This window comes from Pseudorasbora parva, chromosome 3 (assembly GCF_024679245.1).
Source record: "Pseudorasbora parva isolate DD20220531a chromosome 3, ASM2467924v1, whole genome shotgun sequence".
Taxonomy (NCBI): Eukaryota; Metazoa; Chordata; class Actinopteri; order Cypriniformes; family Gobionidae; genus Pseudorasbora; species Pseudorasbora parva.
In genome coordinates, this window is record NC_090174.1 from 5930850 (window position 1) to 5955572 (window position 24723).

The 24723-nt window shown below is 37.5% G+C and overlaps 1 protein-coding gene across 1 annotated transcript in view; it reads left to right on the forward strand.

The window, feature by feature from the left end:
• The window catches only part of kif1ca (kinesin family member 1C, a), a 53743-nt gene that overhangs the window by 24835 nt on the left and 4185 nt on the right, over positions 1-24723 (forward strand). Inside the window, exons 4-23 of the mRNA XM_067437661.1 lie at positions 5345-5421; positions 6147-6326; positions 6678-6743; positions 7617-7795; positions 7925-8036; positions 8113-8190; positions 9037-9102; positions 9267-9345; positions 11894-11972; positions 12066-12214; positions 13472-13635; positions 13967-14046; positions 16022-16097; positions 16518-16597; positions 16698-16792; positions 17552-17635; positions 18834-19014; positions 19948-20020; positions 21043-21141; positions 22437-22607. Coding sequence (XP_067293762.1) covers positions 5345-5421; positions 6147-6326; positions 6678-6743; positions 7617-7795; positions 7925-8036; positions 8113-8190; positions 9037-9102; positions 9267-9345; positions 11894-11972; positions 12066-12214; positions 13472-13635; positions 13967-14046; positions 16022-16097; positions 16518-16597; positions 16698-16792; positions 17552-17635; positions 18834-19014; positions 19948-20020; positions 21043-21141; positions 22437-22607 — 2168 coding nt within the window. The remainder of the gene's footprint in view (positions 1-5344; positions 5422-6146; positions 6327-6677; positions 6744-7616; positions 7796-7924; positions 8037-8112; positions 8191-9036; positions 9103-9266; positions 9346-11893; positions 11973-12065; positions 12215-13471; positions 13636-13966; positions 14047-16021; positions 16098-16517; positions 16598-16697; positions 16793-17551; positions 17636-18833; positions 19015-19947; positions 20021-21042; positions 21142-22436; positions 22608-24723) is intronic.

Genomic DNA, 24723 nt, shown 5'->3' on the forward strand with positions numbered 1-24723 from the left:
GCTATTTCTTAACAATTAGTTAAACTAACAATGAACAATACAAACACAGTGTTTATTAATGTTAGTTGATGTTTATTTTAGCATTTACTAATACATTATTCAAATCAAACATTTTCACTGTTAACATTAGTTACCATTCATGTTAGTTGATGGTGCATTAACTAATGTTAACAGTGATAACGTCTGATTCATGTTACATACAATCGATATGCAGGCACCGTGATTGCGTCTAATTTATTTGTGCCCTTTTGATTTTCTCAAAAGTCGTGACATGCTTGTAAATCCTTGAATGATGAATACATCATTCGCTAATTCAATTCCGCTCCGCTTCGTCATAATTTGCGCTGATTGCTGAACATATTAAACGTGCGCACAAGGACATATATATATATATATATATATATATATATATATATATATATATATATATATATATATATATATATATATATATATATATATATATATAACTGCAGCCTTGGACTCGCAAATGGACTCGCATGTGCTCAAATCACGATTGTTTTGAGATTAATTGCACAGCCTTGTTTGCAATGTTGATAAGAGAGTACAGTAAAAGTTATTTCCATATGTAGTGGTTGGTAGCATAGGTACTCAACCCTCAAGATTCCTTAAATGTTCTATAATTGCCCTTAAAATTATCAATGAAAAAGTCTTGCCTCATATAACCTGCAGAAACTCTGTATTTTCTTAGTATACAAGTTTGCCCATTAATTTTATACCATTTGTTTTGTCTATATCTGTCACATTCTACCATTTAAGTGTAGTTTAAGTGTAAATACTTTTGAGGTCTGTATGAGATGATTTGTGTGCAGCTATGCAGAGTGGGATTTCTCAGTTTTCACTGAGTTTTTGTGTGCAAGGCCTGGTAGGGACATGGTGTCAAAGGTCATTCTAAAGCTACTGAAAGAAATGTTTATGGAGGGGAAGCACTATGGCCCTGCAGTGTTTGCAGAGCTGGGATCTTTCCAAGCTCATTATGATGGCTAGACAGGACTGTGTGTTGGCATGACTTGGGAATAGTCCTAAGAAAAGGCTCCATTGCTCCCTGATACTCTCATTCAACTTTAAAGAAGGAAGGATTGCTTACTAGTAACTGTAAATATAACACAAACAGTTGTGTTCTTGGATGTTGATGCGTCAGTACAGCATTACAGACATGCTAAATTATATAATATAGTAATTAGGGATGTGATGAGACGCTTTTATCGCATGAGACGAGACACAAGATGAGATTTTTTTATAGAGTATTTTTAAGAAATCCTCAATGATTAATGACTAGAACAATTGTCTGCTGGTGCTTTTTTAAATGTTTTAACTAATCAACTTGAATTGAATGTCATTTCAGTTCTACTTTCTAAATATGTATTATCATATGCAGTAAAAGACAACAATACTCTCCTGTATGATCGTCTCTTCAGATCTTAGAACTGCACAGGATTTATGAGCTTCTACAACTTTTGACCTCCTAACTGAACTCATTTCCACAAATTGATCATAGATTTTAAGTGCAAACAATAAGTGCAACCATAATCAGAGTACTATCTCAATATTCAAAATGCAAATAGAGACTGAATTATTTATTTTTTCTTTAAGCACGATACAGAGCTAATAATAATAATAGATTTTATTTATAATGCACTTTTCATTTCGAAGAATCTCAAAGTGCAACAAAGGGGGGAAAAATAACAAAAAAAAATTAATAACAAGTAAAAATATAGAATACTACAAACAATCAACCAACACAGAAAACAGAACAGAAACAGAGCTGATGGTGAACAGAAACAGAGCTGATGGTGAACAGAAACAGAGCTGATGGTGAACAGAAACAGAGCTGATGGTGAACAGAAACAGAGCTGATGGTGTACAGAAACAGAGCTGATGGTGAACAGAAACAGAGCTGATGGTGAACAGAAACAGAGCTGATGGTGGACAGAAACAGAGCTGATGGTGGACAGAAACAGAGCTGATGGTGGACAGAAAACAGCTGATGGTGGAAGTCTCTGTTAGCTCCGCAGCACACTGTGGTCCACTCCATGTTTTAAATTTCTCCCAGCGGCAGTGTGTCCTGATGACATCGCCGAGGCACGACAGCTGAAGACCAGATGATGGGTCTTCATGACGATTCAGACGATGGGGATCGCCGCAGCACCATGCAGGAGGCAGAACATTTTCCCGGGCACTTCTGTGGACACACCGGGGTCGGCGCAGAAGTCTAAGCCGCTCCACCGCCGCGATGCAGGACGGAACAGCGGCGCAGCCGAGAAGCGGAACATCCCAACATCATGCCGGACGCCGATTACGATGGCCCAGATGACGCTAGCCCGGTGCAAACTTCAGCCACCATGCAGCTTAAGCCCAAGGGAGACCACCAGTGAGCAGTCGCGGCGAGAAACATCAAATGTCCTCCAAACCAGAACCAACCGCAACAATTCAAACATAAACATTAGAGAAGCGGTGGAAAACGGCGAAACGACGAACAACGTCCTCTCAGTGGCTGCCAGCAATCAGCAACAGCCCCAATTGTAGCTCTGACTGTTAGACTAGTCACAAACATAAGGAAATAAAATAAAATCTAAATCTAATAGTACATTAACATGATTTGTGGGTGGAGAAGCGGCGAACAGACAACGCCAGCGTCCTCTCCCCCACGTTGCCTAGCAAGAGATGAGCTAACTACACAGCCCAGCCTAAGATAGTTTTTATATTGGTAGATGTTTCGCATGCCTCAGGGTGTCGCTTTCAAACAGCGCTAACTTATTGAAATCGCGTTTGAATGCGTGATCAGGTTTACTTTAAATTTTCGCAATCGTGCGTACTCTGTGAATAGTGGGCGGTGGGGCTGAACGCACATTTTACAAGATAAGAGAACTGTCTGACGCTTCTGTAGCGTAAAACAAATTGAAGCGACTGTTATCCACTGGAATTAAATGTGTATACTTTTTTTTATTTCTATAAAAAGCAAAACCACAATGGAGGCATAATGAAAACGTTGTCATAGCATATTCTATCCTAACTTCACCCTCACACTCGACACGACAGCTTTTCTTCTCGAGGAGAGAACTCATCACACTTTAATATCACGAGATATCGTGGTACGAGATCTTGTCACACCCCTAATAGTAACCGCTATGACACCTATATCCCTGTGCAGCATGCATATTAGGGATGTCCAAAATGTTATAAATCAACTAGTTATCTGAACAATTAGTCGACTAGTATGTGTTCTGTTCAGGGATCCCTGAATATTTCATAGAGATGCACCAATGTATCTGCCGATAAAAGCCAATTATTTCCTCTTATCGGCAGATTGTTTAAAATTATCCGATGATCAGGGCAGTTCATATCCTGTCAATCAAAAGTGGGTGGAAAATAGTTTCAGAAATGCCCTGTGTGAAGACACTTGCTGCGTCCCAATTCTCCTACTTATATTACTTTCTAAAAGTATGTACTCTTTTGTGAAGAAAAAGTACATAGTTTTGAGTGTGTAGCATAAAAGTGTGCAAGCTTTGGGACATACTACTTCGCCATCTTTAACGGACGTGCATCCCGTCACAGGCAGTTTAAACTGCCCTGTCAATCATCACACAGTTCAAGTCCTCTCCTCGTGTGTTTGCAGTTTAAATATAATGATGCATTTAAAAGTTAATGGCCAAACATTAAACGTGTCATTACAAAAGTTCTCAATGCTGCTGCAGGGGAAATATAATGTGGACAACACTGAATAAATATATTTTTGTCAGGTAAAATACTGATGGGTGGCGACTCAAACCCTTTATCTAAACCTCTCTACTTAACCATCTGACTCGCTGTCACGTTTGTAGTTTTTTTTAAACACTTTTTATCTGTGTTTGTAGTTCTAATCGAATCCTCGTCCAACTCTCAATGGATTGAGGGCAATATCAGCCGTTAGATTGCGCATCGATCCGCACTTCAAATTCTGACCAGAAATAGTAAACCATCCGGGTATCTTTGGAATACCCTTTTCAGCATACTATGATTTGGGACATACTAATTCTATTTTCGAGTACTATTTAGTATGGATAGTATGCAAATTGGGACACAGGGACAGTCTCTTGTGTTGAATTTGGGGCTGTAACACGTTATGACCCTATGAATCACCCGTAGTTCAAGCCAGGGTTGCCAGGTCCTCTATTTTTTCCTACACCAAACATTATTTGTAGTTGCGCCTCCCATCCAATAATTGCAAAGAGCTTTGTACTTTGTACAAAGTCTCAGCTTTCAAATTCTGGCTATTTAATCATGAAATTCAAACAGTTTTGAGAGTTTTGATGCTCTTAAATGTGATGTGACCAATCTTTGTAGAGCATCAGTTTAAGCGGCTGCAGTTTTTCTTTTACTTTAAAATAAGTTATAACGCAAAAAAAAAAAACATGCATGAACATCAAAAGGTATGCTGAAAGATAAACTGCAACTTACCGAAATATATAATGTCTCATCTTGTAATCACTCAGTCAGTGTCAATAAAACAGAACAATGTCACTTCATGTTGCATTTACCACAGGAAAGTTTTCCGGTGGTCACAGTTTGTACGAGTATATGTGTGTGCTTGAATAAATTTGTCATGAATGACAAGTGTCTTCCTGATGTGATATACATTTCAGTTTTTATGTGAGTGTAATTATTATATCTGAAAATCAATAGCTATAATAGTTTGGGCTCTGTTATTAGTTATAACATCTAATATTATAGTAATGTATTAAATGAGAGGAAATCAAACTATCAGTATCCGCAGATATCATTCTGTATAACATGGTTAATCGGTATCAGCTGAGAAATTTAGTATTGGTGCATCTCTCATTTAGGCAGACACATTTTCAGCAGACACATTTTTTGTTAATTTGTTAATTTATGTTAAACACAGCCTTTATTAGGGTAACTAACAAGTGTAAAACTAACTAATGTTATTTTAGAAGAGAAAGGAGTTGGGCAAAAAAGGTTTTATAGCGCTTTACAGAAAGTCATACTGTTGTGTCTGTAATGAATTGCTTTACCATAAAGTGAAATTAGTTATCCTGTGACTCTTATGCTTTATTTCGACAGTCAACTTTTATACATTCTGCTATCTATAAGTAACTTTGCAAAAACATGTCAACTATCTCATTAGAGTATTAGTAGACTGTTAGTTTCGGGTGAGTAGAATAAGTTGACATGTAGCTGCAAAGTTACTAATAGTCAGTAGATTATTAGACCAGAATTTCGGTCTAAATTATGTTTTATTTACATGTTTTTACGTAAAAATACAGTTTTATTTACCAATACTGTGTGTGAGATTAGTGTGCTAAATTATGTGTATGTTTTGCAGGTATTATTAATCCCAAACAACCCAAGGAATCACCCAAGAACTTCACGTTTGATTATTCATACTGGTCACACAGCTCAGTAAGTTGGAAAAGGTTTTTTTAATTTATTTTTTTATAGTATGAACCTGTCAATAATAATGCATTTATTTATATAGTGATTTCAAAACAGCTTTCCTGAAAGGTACACTGTAACTGAAAGTGAACATCTATGATGTCTTAAAGGGGTCCTATTGTGCTTTTTCACATATTCAACTTTCTTTAGTGTGTAATTATGCTGTTCGTGCATGAAGAAGGTTATAAATCACAAAGTCAGTAGTGTTAAAACTCAGTTATGGTAAGGGGTTTGTTTTCTGAACATTCAAGCATGAAAACCTATTCTAGTACATCCCAAAAACTAAATCAAATACATAATAGGTTCACTTTAAAGTCCCTATCGAAACAATTACCTTAACTTGATTAAAAGTCATACCACTTATTCGTACATGCATTTGCAAACAGTACACAATAAATGAGTCCATCAAATCAGGTTAGTATGCACCAGTAGTATTGGTGTTTCAAAAGTATGTATTTTCTGCTTTGTGTGACTGCACATCAGTGGCGTGCAGCCCATATTAGCGCTGAATGCTCTACATACTCAAGATATCGATTACAGAAAACCACTGATGCCACTGATGAACATGCACTTTTAGTTTGCTGAAAAGTATGTGAATTTGGTCTTATCAAACACTCACTCTTATCTTCCGCAGACATTCATCTGAACACAGAAAACTCCTTCTGACTTTGTCCCTTTTTACTCTGTTGCAGGAAGAAGACCCATCCTTTGCATCTCAGAGGAAGGTGTATCAGGACATTGGCGAGGAGATGCTGCTTCATGCTTTCGAGGGCTATAACGTGTGTATCTTTGCTTATGGACAGACTGGAGCTGGGAAGTCGTACACAATGATGGGAAAACAAGATCCTGGGCAGCAAGGCATCATACCACAGGTGTTTGTATGACGATAGCATGAATATCGGCATGTATTTAATGTTTAATGTAGAGATATGTATAGCAAAACAAATCAAATGAGGGAAAAACATTGTAGTCTATGCTAGTCTATGTACATAGATCACTCAGTGTTGGTAAACATAAGCTTAAGTATGCTTGCAATTTGTAATAAATAAAAACTGTTGGGTCTATTTATTATTTTAGTTAGTTAGTTAGTTAGTTAGTTAGTTAGTTAGTTAGTTGTTCTTCAAACGCAGTAAAAGAATTGTAATTAATACTTTATTTTGTACTAAAAGTGAATTGAGCACTTTTTAGTGATCACCTCTCTCGTTGTGCATTTTGTCCCATAGATGTGTGAGGATTTGTTCAGACAAACAGCAGATAACACTGACCCTGACCTGTCCTATTCTGTAGAGGTATGTTTCTGTGTGTCTGAGCCACTGTTTGCTGGAGTGTCCATTTGCGATGTTAAAGTGCCCCTATTATGCTTTTTCAAATATTACCTTTCATGTAGTTAGTAATGTAGATGTTTGTGTATGCAAACAGTCAGCAAAGTTTTAAAGATGACAAATAAAACAGAATAGATTCTGAACTGCCTGAAACGAGTCTTTCTCCGTGCATTAACATACTTAGGTTTGTAACAGATTTCCATAATGCCAAACTATGGTCTTCACTGGCTGCCTGCGAAAAGCGTCTACTTTAACCCAGCGTCAAACACTAGTTGCTGAGACTGGAAGAGTTTGGTTTGTGTTGTCAAAGCAAATCCACTTTGATTAACATCTAAAGGAACTGGCACCATCGTTACTGTTCGTGTCATTGTGCATCATGTGCTGAGTAAGATCCGGAGCTGAAATTCACATATGTAAAAGATGTTTGGTTGGGCCATCTGACAAATCAGAGCAGAGCAGGCTCTCGAAAAAGAGGGGATTAGATGAGGGGGTCATCACAATCTGAGATTAATTTTAACGGAAGTGACAGACTGTACATTTTAAATGTTTTTGTCTCCTAAATGCAAATTCTATCATTGTTTTGGAACATACCAGCTTTTTCATAACTTTAAGGCGAACTCAGTCATACTAAAAGCTAAACAACTTAAATTTTGTTTTCAGTGGGCCTTTAAGTCAATTCTTAGCGTGTTCTTGTGAGTATTTCTCAGAGGCTTGATAAATGCGGGCCCAGATTAAACTTTAAAACAATTTCTTGATATAAAATGAGCTGACTTTTTATGTATTACTGTATATTAGTCAATAAAGGATTTGATATCAATTTCTTAATAATATATTTTTTAGGTTTCATATATGGAGATTTACTGCGAGCGAGTTCGGGACTTGTTGAACCCAAAAAGCAGAGGGTCCTTGAGGGTCAGAGAGCACCCAATAATGGGCCCTTATGTAGAAGACCTCTCCAAAATGGCGGTTACAAACTACAGTGATATTGCAGATCTCATGGACACTGGCAATAAAGCCAGGTATTATTATACACACAAACATGATTAATTCATTTTAAATAAGAACTCTTTTGATAATCAATTCATCTGTCAATGATTACTTTTATTATTCAGATAAAACTCTACAAATCATTTTTCTGTTACTTAAAGGACAGTTGCCGCTACCAATATGAACGAGACCAGCAGTCGCTCGCATGCAGTCTTCACCATCCTCTTCACACAGCGCCGACATGACCACATGACCAGCCTGGACACTGAGAAGGTGTGTGCAAGAGATTACAAAACACTCCTAATTGTTCTTATTTACTCACTCTGGTTTCAATTCTTTACTCACTCAGGTGAGCAAGATCAGCCTGGTTGATCTGGCAGGAAGTGAGAGAGCGGACTCATCTGGAGCCAAAGGCTTGAGGTTGAAGGTGTGTTTGTCATATTAGTCCTGAATTAAAGGAAGGAGTTCAAACAAAAACATCATACTGTCATCATTAATTATTTGACTTACATTTTATTCTCTGTGGAACTCAAAAGGCGATAGTCTGAGATTTTTATGTGGCTCTTTTTCATACAGTAGAAGCACAAAATGGATGTCAAAATTAAAATACTTCATAAACGTATCATAAAAGTAGTTCATTTGACTTGTATATGAAGTAGATGGACAGACAGGCACATACACAACTGGTCAAAATAAAACAGCAAAAACAAAAAGTAATATTGTGAAATATTATTACAATTAGAACCTTTATTAATAACTGAGCACCAATAATAATTGAGCATCAAATCAGCAAATAAGATTGGTTTCTGAAGGATCATGTGACCCTGAAGACTGGAGTAATGATGCAGAAAATTCAGCTTTGTCATCACAAGAATAAATTACATTTTAAGTATTTATTAAAATAGAAACAGTTATTTTAAGTTGTAATAATATGTCACAATATTTATGTTTTTACACGCTTGTCTGGACAGAGAGAGAGAGAGAAATTACTATAAAGTCTTCTGAAGCTACATATATGGTATAATTATATGATCAATTTGAAAATGTGGAAATTGTAAATGAGCTATATGAACGGAAGGGAACTTTTCCTCTGAATTATTGCTTAAATTGTACATTTAATCAGATGTTACACTTTTATCATTCTATTTTTGTACTTTTTGGAGCTTGACATCAAGTTTTCTGTACAGAAAAGCTTTGGACATCTACTCTTTCAGTTGAAATAACTTTTAATTGTAGAATTAAAACATCATTTAAAATATTCTTCGTTTTTTAGGAGGGAGCCAATATTAACAAATCTCTGACGACACTGGGTAAAGTCATCTCAGCACTGGCAGACATGGTAAGAACTTCCTTTTCTTTTAGTGCTGATTAGTTTTTCTGTCTCCTCTGTTTTTTACTGCTTCAGTTCTGTTTGTTTCACATTTGTCATCTCCTTGTCTTTCAGTGCTTTGTCTTAAATGTTAAGTTCTTTGTCAAGAGTAATTATATATTTCCCCTCAACAGCACGGCACAAAGAAGAGACGCTCTGATTTCATTCCCTACAGGGATTCTGTGCTCACGTGGCTTTTGAGAGAAAATCTAGGTATGTCTTGCTGTCTAAAGGTCTATTCACAGGCTGTGAATTGAAACGATACATTCCTATAGATCTGCTTACACCAGGGAAAATTGGTCTGACAAGAGAACTTTTTTTTTCCTTTTAGAGAGTTACTGAAATAAACTCATCGACCAATAAGATGCTTTAAGTCATGTGTTGTTAAACCCTGTTGATAGACCAGGAATGTCCCATCAGAATATCCATTTTGTCCTCCCACTTAGCGCAGAATTTGGTCTGACACCTAAAACCAGTCGAGTATATTTGATATCCAGCTATCCATTACTTGACTTTTCTACTAGTCCAAGAGGCAAACATTGTCTTGTGTTGAAAACCTTTTCTCAAACTTACTTCTGAAGACAAACACGACACGAAACAAAATATTTAACGGTGACAGAAAAATTCTGTAAAATTATATCAGTAAATCATGTGTATATTGCATATTTTTCATGAGGGGTTCCAGTAAATTACAGATATGAAGATATTGGCTGTTTGTCTTCTAGAAGATTTAGATTTAAGAAAATGGCTGGATCTTTTTCAAAAACTTGAATACGAGTACTTGACTTTGGAATACGAAATAAATGGAGAAAAATAGTATAACTTCCTGAAAGTGTGTGGAGCCAGAGTACTTTACCGTTCTGAAGTTTGTGGTCAGAAAGATATTCTTTTTAAAAGGTAAATAAAACCAAGCTCGTGGAGGCGTGCAGTGGGTGGAGCTAAAGAGACATGAGGACGTGTACACACACCATAGACCGTAAAAAAATATGGACGACTCAACATCATCCGTTTCCGCTTGCCATATTTGAAGCTTTCAGGCGGCCTGCACGGCGCTGACATCTTGGGACTGAGTGTGCCCAGTAGCGATTTCGGGACCGCAGTTGCGCAGTAGAAAGCAGGAAGTAGAGCAGGAAGTACAACTGCGATATCAAAAGCCCGCCCACACTCACACAGCTGCAGAACAATTAATTATGTTGGTGTGAAATAGACAATTATGGAAATGTAGAAAGTAAAGCTAAAGCTCCAATCTGCTCCCAAAAATCCCGAAAAAAGTCCGTTAGTGCCTCAGTGACAACTTCACTCAGAGAAGCCCTCAGTCTCAGCTGTCAATCATGACGTCACACCCCCCGTTTTTAAAGCATCAGATAAGTAACTAAGACTGAACTTATTTTAAAAACGAACACTTGAAATGAAATCATCGTGATGATAACTGCCTTCAGTGACATAAACTAACTTTGGGGAAAAAATATTTGAAGTGTAATTTTATTGTTTAGTTTGCCTCGCGTCCATTAGAAAACACAGAGGGGCGACTATACTGGGACCAGTCACCGGGGGGCAATCGAGGCGCGAAAGCTTCAGTTTTTGAGAGGGAGACTGCAGGCTTGACACACACACACACACACAATACAACTTGGCATTATCCCTAAATAACATTTGGTTCACTATAGCCCCTTTCACACTGCACGTCGGACCCGCAATATTCCCGGAACATTGCCGGGTCGCCTTCTGTGTGAAAGCAACCACGTCCCGGGATTAATTACCGAATTCGACCCAGGTCGGGGACATAGTAACATTGCGGTATTCGACCCGGGACGAGCGCTGTGTGAACAAAAGCCGAAACTAATGCCGCAACGTGTACGTAGTTATCGTGCGACTCCTAGAGCTTGTTTTTTCAATTATACAACCCTGCAGTGCCAGAAGAGCTTGTCGGTTTTTTAAACGCAGAGAGTGTTCGTATACAAAAGAAACTAAAATTAAACAAGCAAGAAATGTGCGCAAACTGGACACAAGTCGAGACCACGGAGCTCCTTACTATCCGCGCTGCAGCGGAGATCGCTCGCCATTATACGTCACATCCGGATGTCACGTGTCAACTCGACCCGGGACCGTTACGGGTTGTGTGTGAGCGCACATATTACGGTATTTCGCTGGCAGTGAGAATGGACCAAATCTAGCGGCCCGGGAACAAATGCCGGGTCGTATTATCCGTGTATTTGCCGGAATCGCAGTGTGAAAGGGGCTTATGTGTTATATGTCTTTTACAATGTCTATAGTGACATTTTAGATTTCCTGGTTTAAACACAAAATTACAGCGCTGCAGACGGATCCCATAACCTGAACGAAGTGCGTTGATGGCCACACTCTCGCTCAGGTTGACATGCGCACGCTCTCATCCGGGAGAACTGCCCATACAAGCAATTGGACATACTCTGAAAAAAGTGTATTTGGCAACGAAATAGTCATATGTCATTTGTAGACTGTAGACTGACTCATTTGTTTGACATTTTGGCTAGGTTTAGCGTGAGAATCATTATTATTAATCAAACCACTTCTCTTCATTTATTTATTTTTTACTGTTTTAAATTTACTTTTGAAAAACATTTTCATTGAGAAATGCTTGAAAGCCATAAATCATTGCTTTAATTGAATTTGTTAATGTATACATTTTTAACTTTAATGATTACATAATGATTTGCGTTCAATAGTGTACTCTTTTTCTTGGTACGAACAAGTCTTTAAACACTGATGTTTGTGTTTGAAGGTGGAAACTCCCGCACAGCCATGATTGCTGCTCTGAGCCCTGCAGATATTAATTATGAAGAAACACTCAGTACTCTCAGGTAAAATAACAGTTCCTTCTTTTTAAGCATGAATTTTAGGTTCATTGTCCTGTTTACACTGTCTAAGCTACAGCACTGTGTGTCTCACTGCAGGTATGCAGACAGAGCAAAGCAGATCAAGTGTAACGCTGTGATAAATGAAGATCCTAACGCACGTCTCGTCCGGGAACTCAAAGACGAGGTCAACAGACTCAAAGAGCTCCTCCTGTCTCAGGGACTCAGCAACCTCATCACTGCCTCAGGTATATTTACACCTGGCATTAACAGCTCTCAGAAGGGTCTGTTCACAAGTGGACAGTGCTAAAATAAGTATAAACATGAGTGATGTGTAACAAAGTCTGCATGTAATGGAAGTAGTAATACTCTTTTGTTCCCTATTTTGACATATCTGAGTGAAACGCCTCCAGGAAAAATATTAAATCTTGGGACTTAAAAAATGGGACTTGACTTTGTCAATGGGGAATTGAATGGATGGTTGTGGTTTGCTATTGGTGGATCTCATGTGAGTGAAAGGTTGTGCCGTCCTCGTCATCAGTAAACACTTATCAGAAAACAGATGTCGCTGCAAGAGGGAGGGAAGTTTATTTTGATTAAAGATTACGAGGACACATGACTATTAAAAAGTATATATTGATGTGTGCCGATTAAATCATTTATAATAAATACTGCAATATTCCATAAAATATAAGAATTTTCCATTTTGATTCCATGTCAACTTTAAAGCAAAATTAAAGATGGTCTGGAAGATGCTATAACACTTAAGAGAATATTTTTGGCAGTGATGCAGGTTTGTCTCACAAAACATTCAAATCACATTTCACCACAAAATCATAGAAAAAATAAAAATATTTTTTAAGCCTATATTTAGGACCAGATTTTTGCATAGACATTTTATTAATTCTCATTTGTGATTCTCATCAGATACTCATTACTCAAAAAAAAAGTTTAATACTTTTTTATTTTATTATAATGAGTCAAAAAGGGGTCTGTAAGATTTTTTTTTTTTTTACTTTGAAGAAGTTTCATCTGCTCATCAAGGCTGCATATATTTGATCAAAAATACAGTAGAAACAGTAATTTTATGAAACCATTTTCTATGTGAATATATTGTAACATGTAATTTATTCCTGTGATCAAAGCTGCATTTTCAGCACCATTACTCCAGTCTTCAGTGTCACATGATCCTTCAGAAATCAGTCTAATATGATGAGTTGATGCTCGAGAAATATTTATTATTATTATCAATGCTGATCTTAATTTGATGCATCTGAACCAAAGTACACAATTTTTTTTTTTATTCCTCATTTGAGGAATGTTACGTTTTTTTGCATTACAGGTATGAGTATTGGAAGAGAAATTTGATTGCATGGGCACAGAATGCATTGAAGTTAACAGACATGGACTAAAGTCCACAAACTTTGATTTCTTGTTGTCTTTTAGCTGTAGACAGTCACAGCCATGTGCCATAATAAATAACTCGCATGCTCATTTTCTCTCAGGGTCTGAAACCGGCCGTCCCGCTTTGGGAGGTGCATCGGGTGAGCTCCATCAGGCTTCGCTCTCATATGTACAGTCTACCTCTGATGCACCAATGGAGGAGGGAGTGACGCCCGCTAGTCCTGCTGAGCACATCAGCAAAGAGGAGGCTGTGGAGAGACTCAAGGTACACATGACAGGCACTTTCTCACCAACAACAGCCAATTATCACAACTGCAAAAGCATGTGGTGGCTTGCCAGTAGCTTGGTATTAAAGTAGGTAACAGAGTTGTATTTTCAGATGTTTTGCTAAATTCAGCAGCTACATCAGCTTCCGAAAAGATGATGTAAATTAAGCCAATGTCAGCAGCTGCAGAATGTTTCTGATTAGATTTTTTAAAATATATACGTATATTTAATTTAAATATTTACAACAAATTTTGTTACTTTTATAACAAAAAAGTGTAAAACCAGAGAAAATATATCTGACTGCCATTGTTGTACTGTGTCTCAAACAGGAAACGGAGAAGATAATCGCAGAGCTGAACGAAACATGGGAGGAAAAACTTAGGAAAACCGAGTCAATAAGACAAGATAGGTGAGAGCAGGCACAACCCAATGAAGTGTTCGCAGTGTTCAAAATGTGTACACATTTATAACATAAACTGTTGTGATAGAGTGAATTAGGAGTTATGGGGTAACTTTAACCTGTGAATATTAATGTCCAGACACACCAAACTGACAAGAACTAGTGGGGACGAAAGCTTGCTGTGTGTGCATTTGGGCTAAAAAGTTGAGCTTAAACACACTTCAAAGACTACAGCCATTGGCCAACTAACACACACGTTCTGTGCCTATATGATAGACTCTAGCTCTTCATACAAGCACGTGGCAGTAATCTTTAAAAAAGGCAAGAGCTAGGATGTGGTAATAAAAACAGTGCAGAGTTATTAGATGTATGCATCATCTTGAATGTCAAATTCTTAAATGTATTATAACCATTGCCAAATGAAATCCATATCAACAAAATCCATCTTTGCACATCTGAATGAGCTTTTAGATGTATTTACACAGACTGTTTAATGCAGCTCGGAGGTGGCTTGAATGCATTTACATTGCATAAACAATTGCAAAATGCAATGTTTTTTTATTTACATTTTTAATTACACTAAATAACACCAAAACAACTAGCAGTCACTGTCTTAATGAGTCATTAGCGTTCAAACAGCTGATTCATTCAGCCGTTAAATCTTTCTTTAAACTGATTCATTCTGTAATGAAGCTAGGTGTTGCTTCGAGACGAAAAAACAATTCTGCTGATATTTCTTTTCATTGATAAAATAATGGCAGTATTAACAAAAATGTAACAAAATGTTAACTTATTGTCTATTGAACTGTTATTAAATCAATATGCCATTCACAATCGTGCTGATATTTGGGAAAAGGCTTGTTTGATTTTGCGTAAAGGTGCAGTGTGTAGTATTTATGAGGATCTATATCCTATATGAGGACAGAAATCCAATATAATATACATGAATATAAAACAAAACTCTTGAAACTCTTGAATTTCGGGGGCATTCTAACTGCATTTAATACACTGCATCAAGGTGTTTTTATTAGGTTTTTACAAAGCAAGCGTCCTACTTCAAAATCATAAAAAAAGTATATTAAATTTTTTTTTTATAAATATATAGTTATACATATATACAGTATTTCCCAATCCTGTTCATGGAGGCACACCAACACAACTTCCAAACCTGAAACGAATGGGTCAGGTATCGCCTGGTACAAATTGCACGATTTTGGGCTGTCCCAGACAAAAAATGACCAATCGTGATGATTTCTGTGGTTGCGGCTCCTAAACAGTGTTCCTATGTCATACAGTGAGAGAGGTCTTGCGACCAAAAATAGCCTGTGATAATTTTCTGACAGTGTCAGAAATTTAGCATGATCATCAGTTTGTTAGGTGCTACAACCTATGTCTACTGACTAGCCAATAAAAATGCAACATGACATGGTGTATTGATCAACGCGACATTGCTAAAACCTAAAACTGCTTACCTCAAAGTTGGCATGCCAAGATGGTCTCTCTTCCCTAGTCTATATTTTCCACTTTTCTCTCGCAGCACACATAAAAACCACAATTGCCAAAGTGAAATTCATCTTGCTCTATTACGTTTATTCTTCTATACTAACTTGCATTGTAGCCTACGATACTATAAGTGTCATCAGTGGACAGTCTAAATACATGTCATACCCAAGTTTATTAAATCCATGTCGTACAGTGTGATTTGTAATGATCTTATAGGATTCCCGAAATCTGTAGCAGGTATAGGGGAGACATCCAAAATGTGCTCTGTAGGTGTGCCTCCAGGAATAGGGTTGGGAAACACTGTCATAGATGATACATATCGCACACCACTAGATGCCGCCTTAACCAACTAATAGCTTGTTGGATAATCAATGTGAGCTTTACATGTCAGTCAGATGACTCCAGCCTCAGTGGCCGGTCTGGCTCTGCGAGACTCATACAAATGTGAAACTCACACTGTTTCTCTGTTGTGACACATTAGAGAGTCACTGCTGGCTGAGATGGGTGTGTCTGTGAAAGAGGACGGAGGAACAGTGGGTGTCTTCTCACCCAAAAGAGTGAGTCAAGTCACATTCATTTGTGTTGCACTGTTTACAATGCACATTTTGTCAAAGCGGCTGTCAAAGGTGCGGTCACATTCACAGTTTTTCAGACGAAATCCGATCATTTCAATAGGAATTCATCAATCAGGAATTTGACATTTGACTTGCAAAAATTTGACAGGAATTTGACATTTGACTAGCAAAAATCTGCTTGGTTTGAAAGTGACTTCTGTGTGAGCTGTGCTTCACTATTGACGACAGACAATGCCCATGAAATTTCACAGAAATAGTGCTAATGTGACCACACCTTGAGTCTTAAAGTTTCTTAAAAACATGCAAATATGATTTGTACTCATACTCCATTATCCTAGCACTTAATGTCCTTCATTAAGCCCCAAATGCTTCCATGTGTTTGAGCATGTGTTTTCTCCCCAGACGCCCAACCTGGTGAACCTGAACGAGGATCCTCTGATGTCAGAGTGTCTGATCTATTATATTAAAGATGGAGTCACCAGGTGAGCAGTGAGGTTTTGAAGGAGCGATCTGTTTCTTTGTAAATACTGCACTGTATGTCTCATGGCTGTGTGTGTGTGTTTGTTTGTGTATGTGTTGCAGGGTTGGTCAGGAGGATGTGGATATTCGTCTCAGCGGTCAGTTTATAAAGGAGCTGCATTGTGTCTTCTGCAGTGAAGTAAATGACAACAATGAGGGTGAGAGCAGCCACATGACTTTCATCTTTCATGACATTCACTGATTCACACAAAAGTGACACACAAGACATAATATTACAGAAGATTTCTGTTTAAAGTCATTGCTGTTCTGTTGAACTTTGTCCATCAAAGAATCATGAAAAAAAATGATGGTTTCTGCAAACATACTAAGCAGCACAACTGTTTTCAACATAAGAAGACATGTTTCAGCTTATCAGAATGATTTCTGAAGGATCATGTGACACTGGAGTAATGATGCGGAAAATTCAGCCTTGATCACAGGAATAAATAATGTTTTAAAGTATATTCAAATAGAAAACCATTTTTTTAAATTGTAATATTTCACAATATTAATGTTTTGTTTTTGTTTTCTGTAGTTTTGATCAAATAAATGCAGGCTTGATGAGCATAAAAGACTTCTTTCAAAAGCAAATAGTATTTTTTGTAAACTTTTGACCGGTACTGTATATAAAATATTACATACATTTTCATACGTTTATGGTTGTTAAATAATGCAAGAAAGTTTTAAAGATGGTGTATTTTGCCATAACAACTGATATTTTGGGCATGACAAAAACAAAGCAATTTTTATCTTTTTAATGTTGAAAAGCATGTAATCCCGTCTTAAACATATGTGTGTGTGTGTGTGTGTGTTGTGTGTGTGTGTGTGTGTGTGTGTGTGTGTGTGTGTGTGTGTGTGTGTGTGTGTGTGTGTGTGTGTGTGTGTGTGTGTGTGCGCGCACGCACGCGTGTCTGCAGTGGTGGTGACTTTGGAGCCATTAGTTGGAGCAGAAACATACGTCAATGGCAAACGCATCAATGATGGTGTTGTACTCAAACAAGGTGACTTTTTACATTTTTTAAATGTGCTTTTTTTCCGTTGTTCAGAATGAAACACTAGTGTATTGTTTGCTACACTATAGACCTTTCTGTACATAACTGCCTACTATTATTTGCAGGGCTTAACATGCAATTGAAAACATTTCAAATACTTTATTTGGGGGAAAATGCAGTTATTTTCCTTGTAATTCTTTTATTTTATGGTGCTGTGTCAGTTTGAGGTGTATAGAATTTCAATGGAGGGTCATAAATCTTAGTTTTATATCTTTTAATACCTTTATTTATCTTCCGAAGCTGAGTGAAAGTAGACAGAATTTTATTTTTTGAAAGAATTAAAGGGTTAGTTATTTTTTACAGTTCACCCAAAGAATATCTGTCATACATTACTCGCCCTCATATCGCTCCAAACCCGTCAGATCTTTTTTTATCTTCAGAACACAAATGAAGATATTTTTGATGAAATCTGAGAAGTTTCCAATCCACACATAGACAGCAGTCTCCTACAAAGTTTACGTTGCATGCGACGCATGCGTCGTGGTGTCACGTGAACATCATCGGCCAATGGTAAGCCGGCATTCTGATGTAGAGCTGACGTAACTCTGAAGCGCTGCACTGTATTTACTACGTCAAAAGCGTAGGAGACTGACATAGAGGAGAAGAAATTAAGTAAAGACGTTATTTCTGTTTGTTTTTTGCACACAAAGTATTAATTTTCGTTGCTTCATAATATTAATGTTGAACCACTGGAGTCACATGGGCTAATTTGATGATGTCTGTCCTATCTTACCTTTCTGGACCTTATGTTGCTGTCTATGGAGGGGTCAGAAAGCTTTTGGATTTCACCAAAAATATCTTCATTTGTGTTCCGAAGATGTACGACATGTAATTAATGACTGAATTTAAATTTTTTGGGTAAACTAACCATTTAACCACTTACCTTTGCCGGTTGATGAGTCATGAAAGAAGGAATGTCATGCTGAATTGTAGGAAGCAATAACCAGTGCATTTTTCTCTTGTGGTATACTTGAATTTATGGCAAATACTACTGTTTATCTGGATATTCTTTTCACACAGAAAATTGTCATGCCATGCGCAGTTCTATGTGCTGCCGAAATGGTAGTCTGGTAGTATGTCATCCCAACATTCATCTTAACCGTAGCTTAAATACTCTTTTGTTCTTCTTTGTCCTGTGCTTGTGTAGGTAACCGTATAGTGATGGGGAAGAACCATGTGTTCAGGTTTAACCACCCTGAGCAGGCCCGCCTAGAAAGAGAGCGCAGTGCCACACAGGAACAGCAGGGGGAGCCAGTGGACTGGAGCTACGCACAGAAAGAACTGCTGGAGAAACAAGGCATTGACATAAAGCAGGAGATGGAGAAGAGGTAAAAACCAAGGGGGTAATCTAGCACTCGGAAAGCATACCACCCATAGGGGTGGCCACTGCTAACCAAGCCATCACCTGCTGTTAGCATCCCATTGACTCCCGTTCATTTTTGAGTCACTTTGACAGTGAATAACTTTACATCTGAGGCGTTTAAAGACTCCATTTGTCCATTGTTTATTTTTAAAGTAGAAGCCGTAGAAGCCTTTTTTGTAAAAACAGACAAACGATTGCGTCATAACCAACGCGACTCTGTCGTACAGTTGATAAATTATCGTATAGACAGGAGGAGACGCTCGCAGGCAATCTTTTACTGTCTATGAGGCAGTCAGGGGGACGTGGAAACATAAAGTCCGATAAAGTCAAGGGAGAAGAATGGGGAGAAGCCCATATTGAGCCAAAAGCAACGGGAGAAAACATTTAAACAGCGTGCTTCAGATTTCACTTTCCACAACTACTAGAAGACTTAAAACTGTCAGACAGGAGGCTTACGTCACATCTACATTGTCAAGCTCAGTCTGAGCCTGCGCAGTACGCTCAGCCATCAGGAAGTGAGTGCTTTTAACTTCAAACTTCAGTTTTCGCCGTTGAAGTCTGTGGGGTCTCTGTGTCCATTTCTTTTACTGTCTATGGTAAAAACACATTTAACAGATGTTACTTTATGGATGGATCTGTGTTTAAGTCATAGCCTTGTACAAATGTACCTGAAATTTTAAAATGTACGGTCAAACTGGTTTTTGGAACAAGGTTGCTGGTTTGTTGCTGGTCCAAGGTGATCTTCCAGCCATGACCAAAATGGTCTACAGGTCACCCTCAGCAGGACCAGTTGGTAGTCCATCTGACCTTTCTAGACCAGCAAAAAAAACATGTAAAACCTGGTTTTAGCTTCTATTTTTTCATCAGACCTTGCCTGGCTGATGTTATCTCTCTCTAGACTGCAGGATCTGGAGAATCAGTACCGCAAAGAGAAGGAAGAGGCCGACCAGATCCTGGAACAGCAGAGACTGGTAAGAAAAGACGCTGTTTAATATAAGAGAGGCATCCAAAAATATGTTGGGGTACTCCAGGACCTGGGATATGAACTCTGCTCCGTCTTGTGATGCAGATTTAGTCCTTGCTTACACCTGGTATTAAGATGCGTTTTGGTTGATCGGATCAATCGGCTGAAAATGAACAAAAATGACATCGGTGAGAAAACAGCAGTTAAGAAAGCATCTGATCGTAGTGCTGTGGATCTGTGAATAAGCGCTGCAATTCGTCACTCTAGTAAAGTCATGTCACGTTTATTCATATAGCGCTTTATACAGTAGATTACTTAAAAGCAAGCAGCTTTACAGTATTAAACTTGAAAAACACTGTCAGTGTCTCTTCCAAATAGAATTAAAACTTAATTTTCTACAATAAAGCTGCCCTCCATTGTGTTCATTTTATTCATGTCTGATGGGAACAGAAGAAATTAACCAGAGAAGATTTACACATAAAAGAAGGCGGAGCCTTAGAGCCACACATACCTATTACATCATCGCCATGGACCAAGGGTAGTACGACGGCGTTTACCACCCGGTGAAGTTCGCTTGGTCAAGCTGTTTGGACCTGAAACAAACTCCAAAGGCCTGATTTTGTTCGAAATTGTCACACTGGTTCGTTAGTATCGGGTCTTTTAGTCTACCCACACGTGTCCCAATCATTCTTGTTTAGAAAAGATCAAGATGGGCAGGGCTCGGTCTAGTACCCTATAACCTTGTATTAAACTTTTTTTCTGTGTTTCAAATTTTTACTGCAAATACTTAAATAATTAGTCTTTGAATTCCATATTTTCAATGTGGACCTAGCTTGGCGTCAAACTTTATCATGAGTCCAGTCTCCTGTGTGCTTTGGGCGTGAAGCACTATGGGTTTTGTGTGCAGAAGCGCTCTAAATCAGTCCATTAGAGGTCCCATGACAGTTAGCACATTGCCATAAAAGCTTCAGTAAATGGAGCTCACTCGGTTTTAGAAACGGGCTAATGTGTCTTTCTGTCTCTGTGCAGTATGCAGACTCAGACAGTGGTGATGACTCAGATAAGCGGTCCTGTGAAGAGAGCTGGAGGCTCATCTCTTCTCTCAGGGAGAAACTACCAGCCAACAAGGTCAGACACACACACACCACTGTAACACCAATACATTGATACCGACCTCATTTGACTTTAATGAAGTCAATTTAGTTTTTCTCGCTCTAACCCTTGCACAATCAATCTTGTTTTGAAATTGCTTCAATTGTCAATTCAAATCAGTTTATTCAGCGTAGCGAAACCTCTCCCTCATTGACTTCCTTAAAATAAAGCCTTCTTGTCTCCTTCCTTGTGTTACATATTACACCTTTATAATCTTACTGTTTATTCTCAGGAGTGTGTAAATGTAGTTTTTAATCCAAACCTGTGCACTAACTCTTTTATTTACATATTTTATCAAAAAGCCTTTATATGGCTTCAGAAGACTTATTTTGCACATGAACCACTTTTATTTTATGGTGCTTTTGTAGTCATTTTTCAGTCTTCCTTTACTTTCATTGTTTTGAAAAGAGCGACCAGGATATTCTTAAATTCTGCTTTTGTGTTCTGTACTAGAAAGCGACAGTGTGGAACAACATGAGTGAGAATATCAAAGAGAAATGTCATTTTGGTGTTTGTTATTCTACTAAATATACAGAATTTAATGTTACATTTCCAAGAAAAGACAGAAACTATTTATTAGAATATTCAGAATATTTTTTTATTATGCATCTTATTCTTGATAACATAAAACATAAATGATAAACATAAATGGCCAAATAAGCTTTTGATTACATCAAGAATTTTTTTTTTTGTGTGAATTTTTTATTAAATGAGACCAAATTTAGATTGATTCAATCAGGTTTTCATTTACCTTTTTATCTTTTTTTTTTTTTTTGCTTTGTTCTTGCCATTAATATAGCCATAGTTGGTGGCATGGCAATAAATATAATTAATCAATCAAAAAATCTCACTTTTTTTCTAAAAAGTAATATAATCTTACACCTATAAACACCTATACACTCTATAATCTTAGTGTTTTTGAGATGCTGCCTTAAAGGGGTGGTTCCGTGTTTTTTTTTCTAGCCATGGTAGTGTTTATGGGGCGCAGTATACCATGTCTTAATACTTCTTTTTTTTTTAAACGCCATATTTTTCTTATATTTGACCTTTATTCCACACCACTGTCTCCACTGTCCTTTGAACGTCTCGTTTGATTCCTGCTTCTATGAAGCCCATCCCTCCGAACAACACATCAGTCTTATAAATTGTTCAGATACTGTTTATGCTCAAGCAGCAACATTACACTAACTAAAGTTAAAAGAAGTGAAATTGCATGCAACCACCCCTTTAAAATAGGAAGTAAATATTCTGTTCTTGTTAAATGTTTGCAGATGCAGTCTATCGTGAAGAAGTGTGGTTTGCCCAGCAGTGGGAAGAGGAGGGAGCCACTACGCGTGTATCAGATCCCCCAGCGCCGCCGCATACCTGCCAGCCAGGAGTCCAAACATAGACTCAGCTTGGAAGAGCTTCGCACACAGGCTGTTAAAGAGATCTGCTATGAGGTGCCTGATTGTGTTTGAGTGTAACTTTAAGCCTGCCAACTTCAGGCTTGGCAGGTTTGGTTGGATTGAAACGGACCCTTGTGTGATTGCTCTGTTAGTGCGGTTAATTTGAATGTGAACGCTACATCTGAACCCTGGTGCGCACTAAAAAAGCGGACCGAGATGCGGAAAAGATGGGTCTCAATCTGCTTCAAAACAAATCGTGTGATTCAAACGAAATATGAGTGCTCAAGCATACCTGTTTTTTTCTCCTTATAGTCATAATGTTGCACATCACAGTTGGTCTTGATTTGTGTGTGTGTGTGTGTGTGTGTGTGACAGAGGGATTCTTGCTGCTGTTTTGACTCCTTTACATGTTTTATAAGCTCTTTATGAGTTCTCAGCTGCTCAAAATACCATCATTTTAAGCTACGTACATACAATGAGTGCATTTAGCCGCACACAGCATTGTTTTGGATTTTGAGTAAATTCTGCCACGAAAGGTACATATTAAAAGCCGACCAGGCTCTGTCTCTTTAGGTTTGGTGTTAAAATACCAATGCAAAGCGGACCAGAAGTGAACCGAAATACAAGTGTGAATGCCTTAAATCTAAATTGGGAAAAGCAGGCACTGACTTAACTAGGGCTGGGAAAGAATATTATATCTAACATTGCTAACATTCTTAATTACCAGAGGTGGACAGTATTAAAGTACTTTTACTTTCCAAGTAATTTAGTTTCTTAAGTATATGGACTTTATATGTTCTTCTTTGGAAAACTTTTACTTCACAACATTCCAAAACATAATATTGTACTTTTTACTGCAATACAGTTCATATTGAATATCATTTAATACTTAACTACATAAAAAATTTAGTATTGTATACTTTTACTCAAGTAAAAGTAATTCAAAGTTTTACTTGAGTAGGTTTTACAAGTAAAAAAGTACTTTTTAAAAAAAAAATGTAATTTATTACATGTAATGTAACATGTAATGTAATGTAAAAATGTATTGTAGGTAAGAAGAAAACAACTTTTATTTATGAAATGTAGTGCAGTAAAAAGTATGACATTATATATTACGCTTTGGAATGTAGTGAAGTAAATGTTTTCTGAAGAAAAACACTGATAAAGTATACTTAAAAATGTACTTGAGTAGAAAGTAAAAGTACTCCACTACTGTCCGCCTCTGTTCATTACAGAGAAATACTAAACCATAGTGGTGAACCTTTAAAATATAAATTAAGTGCTCATGCACACACAAAAACATGCCACAGCGCACCCAAAATATAAAGATTATGAATGTTTATGAATCTGTCTGAATGTTTTAATAATTTATTAATGAACTGTTGTTGTCTGAGTCAGTTTTGGCTGCAAAGATGAAGTTGATGACTGACTCTCATCTCTGCAGTGATGTGACTGCCTATAGATGCATGCAGTAAGCGCTGTACTAATTTAGCTTCCACACAAACACATATGAACCTAAAAATAGCACACATTTATCTAGGTTAACATTAGAGTGAGCGGCCAAGTGAAGTGACAAACGTTGTTAGGCTACTACTTTCAAATGTCAATAACTCAAAAGATCAATGAATGATCAGCGAACATTTGGATTTCTTACCCGACACATGACCACATGGACCAGCCATGATGACAATCTTTGATCAAATCTAAACTAATTTTGTTGACTAAGCCTCTTCTTGTCAACTAATGTCAAAAAAGTAATTTTGAAAATGATTCCAATATTATTGTTCATCTCTGCCATTTTAGTGTGGACTGCCATTCTTTTACATTTAGAAGGACTATATAATTATCGTTCTAGTTATCATCCTTTTGTATGAATGGTTTTTCTGATGGGCCGCCTGCAGGCCCTCGTATTTATATTGCACACAGAAATGGCAAAAGCTTTCTCAAAACTGCATGCACCAATCTGATTGGCTTGTCACCGACCATATGTATATTAAAGGTCCCGTTCTTCGCGGGTTTTCGAAGCTTTGATTATGTTTACATTTTGTAATATAACATGAGTTCAACACAGTAAAAAACACAGTATTTTTCACACAATTTACTTATCTGTGCAGCGCTGTTTCCTCTGTCCTAAAAACGGCCTGATGATTTCATTGTTCTATGAAGTCCC